This window comes from Lepidochelys olivacea (assembly GCF_965140295.1).
Source record: "Lepidochelys olivacea isolate rLepOli2 genome assembly, chromosome: 3".
Lineage (NCBI taxonomy): Eukaryota > Metazoa > Chordata > Testudines > Cheloniidae > Lepidochelys > Lepidochelys olivacea.
Genome location: NC_140413.1, coordinates 15,918,061 through 15,931,683, shown reverse-complemented (window position 1 = coordinate 15,931,683; position 13,623 = coordinate 15,918,061). Strand labels below are relative to the sequence as shown.

The 13,623-nt window shown below is 45.0% G+C and overlaps 2 protein-coding genes across 3 annotated transcripts in view; one reads left to right on the top strand and one right to left on the bottom strand.

The window, feature by feature from the left end:
- Positions 1-13,623, top strand: part of PLA2G7 (phospholipase A2 group VII) — a 31,460-nt gene that overhangs the window by 11,042 nt on the left and 6,795 nt on the right. The window contains exons 2-7 of one of the 2 annotated variants that reach the window (XM_084622085.1): positions 5,579-5,716; positions 8,021-8,145; positions 10,891-11,041; positions 11,738-11,831; positions 12,692-12,760; positions 13,419-13,566. In XM_084622085.1, coding sequence (XP_084478211.1) covers positions 5,626-5,716; positions 8,021-8,145; positions 10,891-11,041; positions 11,738-11,831; positions 12,692-12,760; positions 13,419-13,566 — 678 coding nt within the window. In that variant the 5' untranslated portion in view covers positions 5,579-5,625. The remainder of the gene's footprint in view (positions 1-5,578; positions 5,717-8,020; positions 8,146-10,890; positions 11,042-11,737; positions 11,832-12,691; positions 12,761-13,418; positions 13,567-13,623) is intronic. The other variant, XM_084622086.1, reaches the window with a different exon arrangement.
- Positions 77-1,583, bottom strand: IMP3 (IMP U3 small nucleolar ribonucleoprotein 3). The gene has a single exon (XM_084624769.1). The coding sequence runs from the start codon at positions 1,431-1,433 to the stop codon at positions 876-878; it is 558 nt and encodes a 185-aa protein (XP_084480895.1). The 5' UTR covers positions 1,434-1,583; the 3' UTR covers positions 77-875.

Below are 13,623 nucleotides of genomic sequence, written 5' to 3'. Positions count from 1 at the left end.
CTTTAGGGCAGGAGAAAACAAATACTACAGGGAAAGACAGCTCAGGTCTTGCTTTAAAGAAATCAAATGAATGCTCTAAGAAAAGTAATTTCAGCTTTATTAAAAGTGAGAAAGTCATGAGGACTATGTTAGGTATTGCTGCTGATTACAATGTTAGCATAACTAGCGAAGTTGAATTCTGAAAACAGAACTATCCCTATTGATTTATTTTTGAAAGAGTGACTATTGTGAGAGACAAGCCCCTTGACAAGGCAAAAGTATAAAACCTGTATCTCTTCCAACACCACATTTGAGCAACAAAATTTAAATCTTCAGTTGCCCTCTACATTGTTTTCCTGGCTAGGAGAGCATTTGTTCATTAGTTCCTTCTAGATGGCCCTCTGATGGTGACAACAGAACAACACCGTTCTGCCTGTTTTGCTAATGGTCTTTGCAGCAGGAGGGTACAATGTCACAGAGGAGACAGAGGCTTGCAGAGAGCTTAGTAGCCCATCTGGCCAGAAGTCCCTTCCTACAGGAAGTGGGTGGTATTGGGCTCAGCCCATCTGAGCCAGGAGTCCCTTCACAGGGAGGTGGTAGGAAGCAGGCATGGTGGCACAACTGAGCCAATAGCCCCTTTGCAGAGGAGGTGGGTGGTACTGGGGCTCAGCCCATGTGGGCTATGAATCTCTTCCCAGAGGAGGTGGGTAGTATCAGACAAGGCCCATCTGAGCCAGGAATCCCTTCGCAGGGGGAGGTGGTACACAGAACAACTGGGCCAGGGCAGCACATGTAGGTCAAGCCCCACTCCCAGTGGCATGGAGGAGCAGCATATCTGGGTCCAGAGTCTCTTCCCAGGCTGGTGGAGCCTATTAGCCAGCAGGGCCCCTGCTCTCCTAACAGGCCAGGTCGAAGTCATCCCTCTCCTGGTTGTAGTTCAGCACGTGTTGGCGGATGCGGGAGGAATCGGTCCAGGTGATGAAATCCTCCATGGCCCGGCTCACCAGGCAGGCGGGGTCGGTCACCACCTCGGGCCCCACCCGCACGTGCCCCTGCTCGATGAAGGTGATGGCGTCGCGCAGCCTCTGGGCCATGCGGAGCCGCAGCAGCAGGCAGGGCAGGCGGCGGCGGCAGAAGGCGCTGGCCGAGACCCGCTCGCACTGCTCCAGCGAGTGCTTGGAGCTCACCAGCCCCAGCCCGTAGAGCTTCTCCAGCAGCGCGGCGGTGCAGCGGGCCCGGAAGGCGGCGTCGGCCTCGCCCAGGTCGCGGATGCGGCGCGCCAGCTCCCGCACGGCCCGGCTGAGCTGGTTGTAGCGGGTGTAGTCCTCACGGCGCTGCAGGCGGTAGCGCCGCAGCACCCGCAGCTCGGCCAGGTTCCCCGAGGCCGCTTCCCAGCTCACCAGGTCCAGCCGCTTCAGCAGCTTCTGCTCGTGGAACTTCAGCTTCCGCACCATCCTGCCGCGCGGTGCGGGGCCGCGGGCAGCCGGGCGCGGGACGGGGGGGGGGAGGCCGGCGCGCGGGAGCTGCCTGTCACGTGCAAGCGGGCGCGGGACCCCGGCGCAGTCACAGCCCCGGGCCGGGGGAAACCGGAACTGCCGGCGCGCGGCGCTGGGAGCGGAAGTGCGCTGCCCTTCGCTCTCATTGGCCAGAAGGAGGGGCCGCCCACCCGTCACATATTTCGACGGGCGGGGCGGGCAGCGGCGCGCGGTGCGGTACAGAGGGGCGGGGAGCCAGGGGGTGCGCGTGGTCTCCGCTGGCGGCGGCGCTGCTCGTGTCTGCGGGCCCGAGCCGTGGTTACTCTCTCAGCCTCTCGGGCGGATCTCCGGAGCCCTTTGGGAGCGCGGGGACAGCATTTCTGGAGCCGCCCCAGTTCAGACAGTTGCGTGTGGAAGGCAAAAGGCCACCCCGCCACCCTGACAGCAGGGTGGAAAGGGCGTGGGGTGTTTTGCAAGGTCCCAGCAAGTTACGGGACCCGCCGTCCAGCTAGTGCGGTATCTAGAAACATGTAACAGAATTCAAGCAGAGAAAAGCATTTCTTAACCAGGAAAATTTAAGAGATTCAAAATACAAGTGTCTTCCCTAGGGTTGGGTTTCAGTTTTCCGAATGATATTTGTTTGGCACGAATAACTTCTTGAATATTGCAATCAGCCTGTCCTGCTTTATTCTTTGCTACCCTGCTTCCTTTTCTGTTTAGGGGTATGCATGTCTTTTGTGACTCAAGTAGCCTCTTTGCTGAGTCTTAAGTGTAACAGTTTAAAGTGTCTCAATGTCTCTGAGAGAACAGACTTTGCGCTGCTGTCATGCTTTTCGTACAAGGCTCTTACACAACCTTACAAACAATGAACAAAGCCTCACACACCCCTGTGAGCTAGGGAAGTATTCTTCCCATTTTTCAGGCAGGGGACAGGGCTTGTCTGTTCTTAAAACGCTACATTGGCACAGCTGCACTGCTGTAGCCTTTCAGTGTAGACACTACCTATGCCGACAGGAGGGGCTCACCCATTGGTGTAGATAGTCCACCTCCCCAAGAATTGTTCCATTGACCTAGTGCTGTCTGCACGGGTATTTAGGTCGGTTTAACTACACCACTCAGGGGAGTGGATTTTTCACACTCCCAATTAACGTAGCTATGCGGACCTAATTTTCTAGCGTAGATTCAACCTGAGACTGGAGAGATTAAGGACCCAATTCAGCAGGGTACTTAAGTAAGCACATATTTAACTTTCAGTTCTGAGTAGTCCCATCAAAGTCAATGGTGCTTGAAGTTAGAAACATATTTAAATATCTTGCTGAACTGGGGTCTTACGCTCAGATCCTCAGAGTATTTAGGTTCTTATAAACCTTTGCAGACCTGAGCCCTAGTCACTTGCCCACGGTTGCATAGCAAGTCTGTTGCAGAGCTAGGAAGAGAACCCAGGTGCCCTGACTCCTTAACTTGTGTCTTTATCACTTAACAGTATTTTCTTTCATTGTCATTTTGGGCATAAAATCACAATCATTTATAGGCTGTGGCTGCAAGCTAACTGGAAAATAAGGGCTTCTCTACGCTTAAAACACTACACAGCACAGTTGTGCTCATGTAGTGCTTCAAGGTAAACGCTATCTATGCTGATGGGAGAGATTCTCCCATCGACGTAGGTAATCCACCTTCCTGGGCGGCGGTAGTTAGGTGGATGGAAGAATTCTTCAATTGACCTAGTGCTATCAACACAGGGACTCAGGTCAGCTTAACTACACTGCTCAGGGGTGTGGATTTTTCACATGGCTGGGCAGCGTAGTTATGCTGAACTAATTTTCTAGTCTGTATCAGCAAAAACAATGTGGAGTCCTTGTGGCATCTTAGAGACTAACAAATGTATTTGGGCATAAGCTTTCGTGGGCTAGAACTCTGGGGGAGGGATAGCTCAGTGGTTTGAGCATTGGCCTGCTAAACCCAGGGTTGTGAGTTCAATCCTTGAGGGGGCCATTTGGGATCTGGGGCAAAACTTGGGGATTGGTCCTGCTTTGAGCAGAGGGTTGGACTAGATGACCTCCTGAGGTCCCTTCCAACCCTGATATTCTATATCCTCTCTGGGATTGATAATGGCATAGCAGATGCCTTATCTCATTTTCTATATTCTATAACTCTACTTGGCTACCACTCTAATTTTCCAGTGTAGATGAGGATTCAGTCACTTCAGATTCAGATTATGGCCCTGATTCTCAGCAGCTCTGCAGTCTCTTTACATCACTCCTCACACACAAAAGGGTTCATCTACACAGAAACCCCTCCCACCCTGTGACAGTGAGTCTCAGAGCCCAGGTCAACTGACTGGAGCTTGCGAAACTAAATATAGCTGTTGATGGAGTGAAGTCAGGGCTTCAGGATCCTTCCTCCCCCTCGCAGAGGTTCAAAGCCTGGGTTCCAGCCTGAGCCTGAACTTTGTCACCACAATTTTTAACCTCCCCCAGGCTCTGAGACACACTATTGTGAAGCTGTACCCTAAGGGTATGCCTACACTGCAATAAAAGACGTGGCATGGCCGCAGTTGGTCCAGGCTAGCTGATTCAGGCTCACAGGGCTCAGGCTGCGGGGCTATAAAATTGCAGTGTAGAAGTTTGGGCTTGGGCTGGAGCCTGAGTTCTGAGATTCTGTGAGGGGGAGGATCTCAGAGCCCAGGTTCCAGCCTGACTTTGAATGTCTATGCTGCAATTTTTCAACCTTGTAGCCCAAGTCACGCAAGCTCAAGTCAGCTGACGTGGGCTCTGAGACTTAGTGCCGTGGATTTTTAGTTGCAGTGTGGACATGACCACAAGGTCTAGAAAACAGCTAGATTCCCCCGGCACAGGGGGATTCTCAAAGAGGTGAAGGGACAGCAAAACAGGCTTTTCCCTCTTGCAGCTGTGATTGTAGGGGCTCTGGGGGTGGTATAGGGCCCAGAAGAGCGGTGCTGTGGGAGGAAAAGTGTGTGGCTGGGGTATTCTCTGCTCCAGCTGTTCTGGGCTTGGAAGGATTAGATTTTTATTGGTAAACATCGATTTCATCACACACACAGAAACAGATAAAAAGATATTTCCACTAATAATAACCAAAATTTCCAGATAGGCAAAGTAAGAAAAATGCTGCTTGAGAACTTATTAGTGTTTGATTTAATGATATTTACATTGTATGTTTTTACATGTGACATTGACTATTGGTGTTTTAAAGATTATAAAGCTTTAACTTTTTGAATCTGAACATCTGCTGTCATTCAATAATTATTGTCTGGACCCCCCATCCATAATGTCTCACAGCTATGAAAATTTAAACAGATTAAAATAAAAAAACTTAGAACCCATCATTTTGCACAACTGTGAAGATTTAAATCAATGAAAATTAAATATTCTTTAAAATATTTAAGAATTTATGATGGTGTCCCTAGCCTTTGTTTGCCAGAAGCTGGGAATGGGCAACAGGGGGTGGATCAGTTGATGAGTACCTGTTCCGTTCATTCCTGTGAAGCACCTGGCATTGGCCACTGTCGGAAGATGGGATACTGGGCTAGATGGACCATTGGTCTGATTCAGTGTGGTCAGTCTTATGTTCTGATAAACATTGATATTATCTGTTGAAATTATAAAAAAATAAAAGCTGAATTCTGCCAAGCCTACCAACAGGGGGCCTTGGGAAGCTGCTGTAAAAACCTGCCCAGGAACTGCTCTAAATTATGCTCTAGACTGATTGGGCCCGAACTTATCCCAGAATCCAGGAGGCATGAAAGGGGCGTACAGTTGCCTTTACCTCACCTCTATGGGCTCCCGTAAGGCACAGCACAGAATGTGGGCTGTAATGACCAGTCAATGTAATTATGATCTGATGGCTCTGTGGTAGGGGTTCTGTGTGAAAAGCGCTGATGCTCTTAGTCCAGGTTGTAGTGAAGCAGGAATGAACATCACAAAAAAACAGCCCCCACAATTGGCTCTCTTGGTAGACTCAGCAAGGATTGAATGGCCAAGGAGACTGAGCGAGGCTCCCAATCTTCTGCTAATCCAGATGCCACCCTTAAAAGGAAAACAAAAACTACATTGCTTTTGAATATTTGTTGCTTATATGGTTTTAAATTATTTGCTTTGACAAAGATTATGAAGCTGAAAGACGTTCGTGAATAGAAGTGCGCGAATAGAAGATGCAGTCTTCAAAGTTTCATTTACTTTTCCGTTTCCGTTACTGGTTGCTCTGGACTAGCATAGGGAAATTGGGAGAAATTAAATTTGCAGGTAAGAAATGTATCCTTTAGTGTTGCAGCTATTATTAATTTGTAGGAGACTAACAAAAAACAAAAAAAGGGGGAGAAATGTGATTTTGCACTTGTTACCTCAAAGCTCTTAATTTATGTGCAGACTACCAGTTCACTATGCACCCCAATCAGTAACTCCTCCATGCATGAAGTTTCATGCAAGCAGCATCTGCAGAATTGGGGCCTATTAGTGCCTTTGGGTATTTAATGGAACATTATTTTATGAAGAATAATGATCTTGTGGCGATAACACAGGACTGGGAGATAGAAGATCTCATCTGTAGTCCCATCTCTAGCATAGACTATTTGTGTAACCTTGGACAGGTCACTTAACTGTTCTGTGCCTCAGTTTCCCCACATGTGAAATGGAGATGATTCTTTATTGCCTTGCATTTTATGGAGTCATCTACACCTATGCAAAGAGACCGCTAGCATTTTAACCCTGCTGTTTCTCCCTTTACATAATGTAAATGACTACACAAGGGCCAAGGCAATAGAGAATCTGGCCCAGTAAGGATGGTCTAAACCTCAGTTCATTACTGTTTGTAAAGCACTTTGAGACCCCAGATGGAGGTCATCATAGAACTGCAAAGTATTATTATTTTATTGTTATCACACACAAAAATTAGCCCATCCTTACAATAACTATAGATACATTTAACATTCTTCTTGATCCTGAAATATCCATCAGTTCTGAACGTGATCTGAAACACTGATACAGTTCCGTTTTCTCAGCTGGGTAAGCCATTATCAAGCATTCCAGAGTACTGGTCACAGGCATGTGTAAGCTTTGAGAGTGATTTTCAGAGTGCTGAGCACTCAGAGCTACTTACCGGGAAATTGTGGGCACTTCACAGTTTTGAAAATCAGGCTTACTTTGTGCTGTCTCTTCATTCATCCAATTGCACACAAATGAGACATGCAGTCCTCCAATATGAAGGAGGAAAATCTCCTAATCCTAGGCCAATTAGCCTTTGAGCCTTTTAATAGCAGACAAAATGCTGAGGTTTGCAAAGCAGCCACTGACCACAGGCATGTATTTCCATGGGGTTTTATAGTATGCACATATTCTCTGCCTGTGAATTAGAATAAGGTAATTGGTCTGTTTTTATTTAATATTTCATGTATTTTTATGTGACTATGAAACTTCTGCCAAATCAGTGGTGAAAAGCAATAGGCTGGCCCTGGTAGTGTAATGGATATCATTCAAAGTAATTTTTCCAGTGGATCCCAATGTGAGTTATAAATGCTACTGACTGTACCTACTGGTGCTATCTGTGTCAACTAATTATTATGCACCTTAGAAAGATTGATCTAGAGGAAGAGTTGGCTATGTTACCACCACTCGCCTCCCTCAGGGCTTTGCTGAAGGCTGGGCTGTAGAGTGTCTGATATCACATGAGACATGCACACATTCAGAAGACCGGTCATGCAGATCAGCAGTCCTGTTTGCAAGTCACACATCAAGCCGGTCTGCAAGGATTCTGCTGGAGTTTCTCCTCCTGGCCACCAGGGACAGCTATGGTGAAAGAATTGCGGACCCCCAAACTCCATCTCCCCTACTCTTGCTGCTCCCCTGCAGGATGCAAACCATTATGGAGCTGCTGGAAGGAGGAGGTGGTTCCAGTTGGCAAGGGAGCCAGGAGTCAGGAGGAGGAGGAGTGGCTGGGGGAGGAGACAAGTGGGAAGCCAGCTCGGAGAAGGAGGGGGACAGTCTCAGGGGATAGGCCGAGGACAGGATGGGTGTCAGGTTGAAAGGTTGGGGGAAGCATGGGGATCAGAATGAAGCAGGAGCTGAAAGGGGACAGGGCAGGGTGGAGAAGATTAATGCAGACAAGGCAGAGTGTGGGGCGGCTTTAAGGTAACAGTGGTAGAATGGGGGCGGCTGAACCAAGCTCCTCCATGCAGGCTGCTCCAGGATCTCCTAACCCTGCCCCATCAAACATTGCTCCTGGCCGAATATCACTGCTCATCCCCCCAGCAATCCCAGGTTTCTGCCAGCTTCCTAGTCCCCACATCACTCTGGTAACCCCTGCCCCGGCTCTCATCTCCGCCCCTCATCATTCCCACCCAGCTGTCTGTGGCTTGCCCAGGTGAAATTCTATGGCCTGTGGTACACAGGAGATCATAATGGCCCTTTCTGGCTTTAAAATCTATGAATCCTGTGCCTATTTCTCATCACCCTGAATGTCAGCTCAACCCTGAATCTCAAAGTCCTGAATCTTTAATGTCCTTATGTCCTTTTCAGCAGGTATGAGTCTCATGTTCTGTTTTTTCCCCCCAGGCTTGTCTGTTAATGCTCAGAAGGAACTGGGGAGCATGAGCTCTGCAAAGTTTTATAGAATCCCCGAGGGGAAGGGGCCTTACACTGTTGGCTGCACGGACCTGATGACTGATCACACGATTCAGGTATGATAGCCAAAACCTTCCTGTCACTCCCTACTTTATTTTGACGTAAGTCACAAGTCCAACATTGCAGCCTTTGTCATACTACTAGGTATTAATTAAATGAAAAGTTCCTCTGGTTCTGATAGGTGGAAATTCACCCAGGCAGAGGGGCAGGATAAAGCCTCCAGGCATTTTACTTTTTGTGAACAAAATGTTTCATATGAATTAATTCTGACAGAGGATGGCTACTGTGGCACAGGTATCGCGAGAAGTGTAAGGCTGTAATGACAGGAATATACTGTAAATCAGTCAATTTTGTCAGATACTAGGATATAGATTTTATAAACTGAAGTTGGCAGGCAAAAATGTCTGGATATAGACACTATCATTTAACCTCCAAAACTCTGGAGAAGTTCAGAACTGAATCCTTATCTAAATCTGAGCTTTGTAGCTTGGACCCATCTCTAAGTACAATTTAAGAGCCTGATCCTGCTTTCCTAGTTAAGGCAATGCTCCTTAGCCAAGATCCTCAAAGGTATTTAGACACCAAACTCCAACTGAATTCACAGCTTACCATAGAGAATTCTTTGGAATGGCGCAGGAAAACTCTTCCTGATTGTTCCATGTGCCGTAGTGAAGGTGAGAAACGTGGTTTGCCACCCCATGGAATGAGCCAGAGGCCCTGCCCCTGATCCTGGGAGATATGCAAGACCATTCACCCAGAGCCCTCATACCTCTGGGTTCCTGGCACCTGCCCCCATCCTTCCTGGCAACTTAGCTCCAATGGAGACCCACCACCAAGGTCTCCCATGACTGCAGCTGTCCCCATCAGAAAAGTCCCCCTAGCATGGCAAATGAGGGATGAGGTATAGCATTTCTGCTGTGTGTTAAAAAGTAACAATTATGGAATTTGTACCCATTTAAAAAGAAAGATTACTGCCTTCAGAATTGGTATAGAACCATAACAGAACCAAGCAATTATATCTCTCAGGTTCCCAAAAATGCAGATAAAGTATTAAGCAGTTAATGGGCCTGCAGCCCATTCAGCCTAGTCAATGCTGATTTGCATTTTCAGATACAGTAGCCTCACAATTTTTCTACTAAGACACTCTTGCCCTTTGTTGTTGGTAGTTCCTGTAGCATTGGCATGGCATTTTTAAACTCCAAGCAAAGCTAGTATGGTAGAATTTGCTTGTAGTGATTGTGGTGAGTAGGGATCATTTGGGTATTTTTGTCTGTGAATTGTATAAGGATTTATTGTGTGCCTACATTACATAATGATTGGGTAGTTCACATGGTAGAGTTTAACTGCTTCAAATTAGCTTTCGTGCCTTTATTAGGTAAATGATCTGGATTATTAACATTCTCTAAAGTCTAGATTATGAAATTTACTCACACTGGTAACCAGTTATTCACCTGAGTAATGCAATAGGGACTGTTCAGGTGAGTAACTCCTCATCACTGTCAGGGTTTTGCAATCTGTTCCTAAATAAGCCTTTGTCAAAAATGGCTCATTCATTACAGTGTGATTTGTAAATAGAGAGAAGATTCATCAGCTAAGCTCTTCATGTGCATTGGGTAATAGATCAGAAACTTAAAATTCAGGCAATCTGACACTGTTTTTAAAAGTCCAGTTTAAAATAAGTATTGTTCTTAACAGCCATCTTGCCCTATTGTTTAGGGCATTTTGCATGCACTCCTACAGTTAATTCACCAAAACACAATATAATCAGTGAGCGATTTTGAATAGTGTGCTCCAAAGTCACTTTTGTCCTAAAGAGCAAGAATGCAAACTGTACATACTTTTTATCTGATGGACACCTTCTTTATTACATTAAATTACTTGTACGTAGTCCCACCCTGTGGTCCTTGCAGAAGAAACATTCTATTGAAAAAACATACCCAATGGCATACCCAATGGCATACATGGTTCACAAGAAGAGAAAGGACCCAAAAGGAAGGAAATTGAGAGGGGAGAGAGAACAGTGGTAAGACTTTGAGAGAGAGAAAATACTACTAATAAAAATATGTATAGGGGAACAGAGACCACAGCAGATATGAAAACATCTTGAAAGAGATTGGTTTGGAGGGGAAAATAATCTGAAACACTTAACAAAGAAGAAACACTATAGAAAATTATTAATGGTAATATTTTGTATTTATGCAGCTTTCATCTGTAGCTATCAAAATGCTTTACAAAGAGGGTAAGTATCACTGTCCTCAGTTTAGACAGAGAAACTGAGGCACAGAGGAGTAATGGTCAGACAGCAAGTCAGTGCTTAAACTGTGTATAAAGGTCAGATCTCCTGACTCTCAGTCTGTGCCCTATCTGCTGGAACATATTGCCTGAAACAAGTCTGAGGGAAATGCAGGCTCTGAAGAAGTCTGAAGAAATATGATGCAGGAGGAAATAGGAAGAGAATAGGGAAAGAAGGAGAAATAAGAGAATGGAGGCAGCAAATACTCTAAAGTTAATAGAGAGTTTGCACTGTACATTTTGAAATAATGCTGTAATGGTATCCTGGGAGGGAATGTTATCTAACTTTAGCTGGATGCCAGAGATCATGTCTGTTTGGTTCCCAGGTATGAAAAATACAGTAACATTTGGTGGCAATCAAAGCTGAGCCTTTATTGTTAATTTTCTCGTTGGACTCTCTCTTACACCTTGTGGTATCATTTTAACATGTTAAACTCTTAGGTAAAAATATTTTTCTTCTTTAGCAGCTTCAGTGAGAAAATCTATTTCTTTTTCTGATTCAATCACAGGGAAGCTTCTTTCGTCTGTATTATCCTTCACAAAATGGCACAAGTAGTGAAGAAACCAAGTGGATCCCCAGGAAGGAATATTATCGCGGACTTTCCGACTTCCTCAACGTGTACCGGATGTTAGGAGAGACAGTTTTTCAGTACTATGTTGGTAAGATGAGTTTATTTCTAATTGCCTTACCAGTGAGACATTGTGTGCTATGGTCAGTTTAGTTATGGCACCTGTATGTGAGGAATGTGTTAATACTGCAGGAGCTCAAGGGAATTTCCTTTGCAGAACTGTTTCTCCTCCTCTTCCTATGGGGCAGGAACATTCAGGTGACTGTGACCGTATGTTTCACTGCACCACGTGCCCAAATATCACTGTCATGGGTGTCTGGGAATATTCCCAGTAGTAAGCCCTATGGGTAAAATTCATCCTTGAGCAAAGGGCCATCACTTAAGCCCTATAGGGAATCTTTTTGAAGGCACAAAGGGGAGGCTAGGTGCCCAGCTCTGATTGAAAGTCAGTAGGAGTTGGATGCCTAACTGACTTTGTGCCCTTGAAAATCTTCCCCTACAGAATTTAAGTGGGAGATAGGCCTTATGCTGGCTCTCTGTATGGGGGGGAATTTCACCCTTTGCCCGGTAATAAGTGTCTGTAGGATCAGGCTTTTTAGTGCAGAATACGAACTAAGGCCTTTACTCTTATTCTCCTTGTGTATCTCACTCAAAAATCTAATTGAAATCAATGGGACAACCTGAGGAGTAAAGCAGCTACTCAAGGTAAGGGAGGGTATCAGAACGTGTCTCAAATAAGTGGTTACATGAGAAGCCACACTAACTGCAGATATCCTTTTTTATCTAGGCTCAGTGACATGTCCTGCAAAATGGAATGCTGCTTTCAAGCCTGGAGAGAAATACCCCCTCATTATTTTTTCCCATGGACTTGGAGCTTTCCGGTAATGCTGCAGTTTGTGGCCTCAGACCACATGGGGACAAGTGACTCTCCAATGTAACTCCACTGCGCCCAGTGGACTTATGCTAGGGAGGAATTTAGCCCAGGAAGTTGACAGTTCTTGAGAATGGTTTTGAACACTATTCCAGTAAAGTTGCGTTGGATCCATCACAGCATTAGCTAAAACTGGTTTTAAAAACAGTGGGCCAGATCCTCAGCTGGTGTAAAGTAGTATATCTCCATGGAAATCAATGCCAATTTATAAAAACTGAGGGCCTGCTCCAATTTTGGTTTATTTATATGTTTCCCTATTTGAAAATACTTGCTTCTTAGGAGTGTTGCGAGAAAAAATTATTTAAGGTTTGTAAAGCACTTTGAAGATGTAAAGTATTGTGCACATGGTATTATTATATATAATCATTAGTTTCTCTTCCTCAAAAAATCCTCTTCAAAATGGGTGTTGGTATAAAGATAGAGAGGCTGTATGGCTTAGTGGACAGAGCACTGGACTGGGACTCAGGAGACCTCAAAGGGATTCCTGGCTGAGCCGCTGGGTGACCTTAGGCAAGTCACTTCCCTCTCCCGTGCCTCAGTTTCTCCATCTCCTTTCTCAAACACTTTGAGTTCTATGCATGAAAGCACCATATCAGAGCTAGAAATTATTATTATTCCTGTGGGACTTTGAAAATGTTGTACAGACTTCCACATAAAAATCAGTCCCTTAGTAACTTGAGAAAGAAAGGAGGCATTGATCTACAATGTACAATATTAAATTAGGTGTAGTACAAGCATGGCCTATATGTTATTTCAGGAGCAAGGTATTGAAACTATGTGTATTTAAGCAGTGTATTATTTTGATTTCAGGACTATATATTCTGCTATCTGCATTGAGATGGCATCTCAGGGTTTTATAGTTGCTGCTGTGGAGCATAGGTATGTATAGTACATCTGCTTCTTTGGGTTAGAAGAGGCGAACAGTTATTTCACAAAGTCCTATGCTTATCATTTGATCTTGCAAGATGCTGTGTGCAAAACCTGAGACCTTCTGAAATTTGAAAAACATTTATTTGACTGGAAGAGATCATTTTTCTCAGCAACGTCTTTAGTCTAAAAGATGCAAAAAGAATGTCGTGTTTATTGTACAGGATAACTTGGATTTATTTTAAAAGACTAAAATAGTATTAATTTTCTTCAAAACCCATGTAACTCCCATAGCTCAACTCTCAATCTAAACAAAGAGCAAGTTACTTGAATTCTTTGACTAGGGGAGCTGGCAGTAGTCCATGTAATTTTTTTTAAATGCACTATTTGTGGCTGTTTAATATTAGATTCCGGCAAAACAAGGTCTGTTTTCTTTTCATTTAGACTTTATTATATACATTCAATTATAATGCTGCTCTAGTTATTTTCTTGATGCCAGGAGCCAGTCTTTCTTGATAGGGGGTGAAATCCTAGCCCCACTGAAATCAGTGGCACTAGTCCCATTAACTTCATTCGAGACACAATTTCAGCCCTGAAGTCCATGTGGGTTGAGTACTGTTGGCATGAGTGTGAACTAGCCTTCAGAAGTAACTTTTTTTCTGTATTATAGAGATAAATCCTCTTCTGCTACTTATTACTGTAAAGAAAATCCTGTTTCTGAAGCACGAGAAGAGGCTACAGAAAATCCGGAAGAGGAATGGATCTTCTACAGAAAACTAAACCAAGGTGAACAGGAATTTCCTTTACGCCACCAACAGGTATGTGTTGTGGAATGCTGATCTAAAAACTGAGGAAGATGCAATCTATCACCCAAT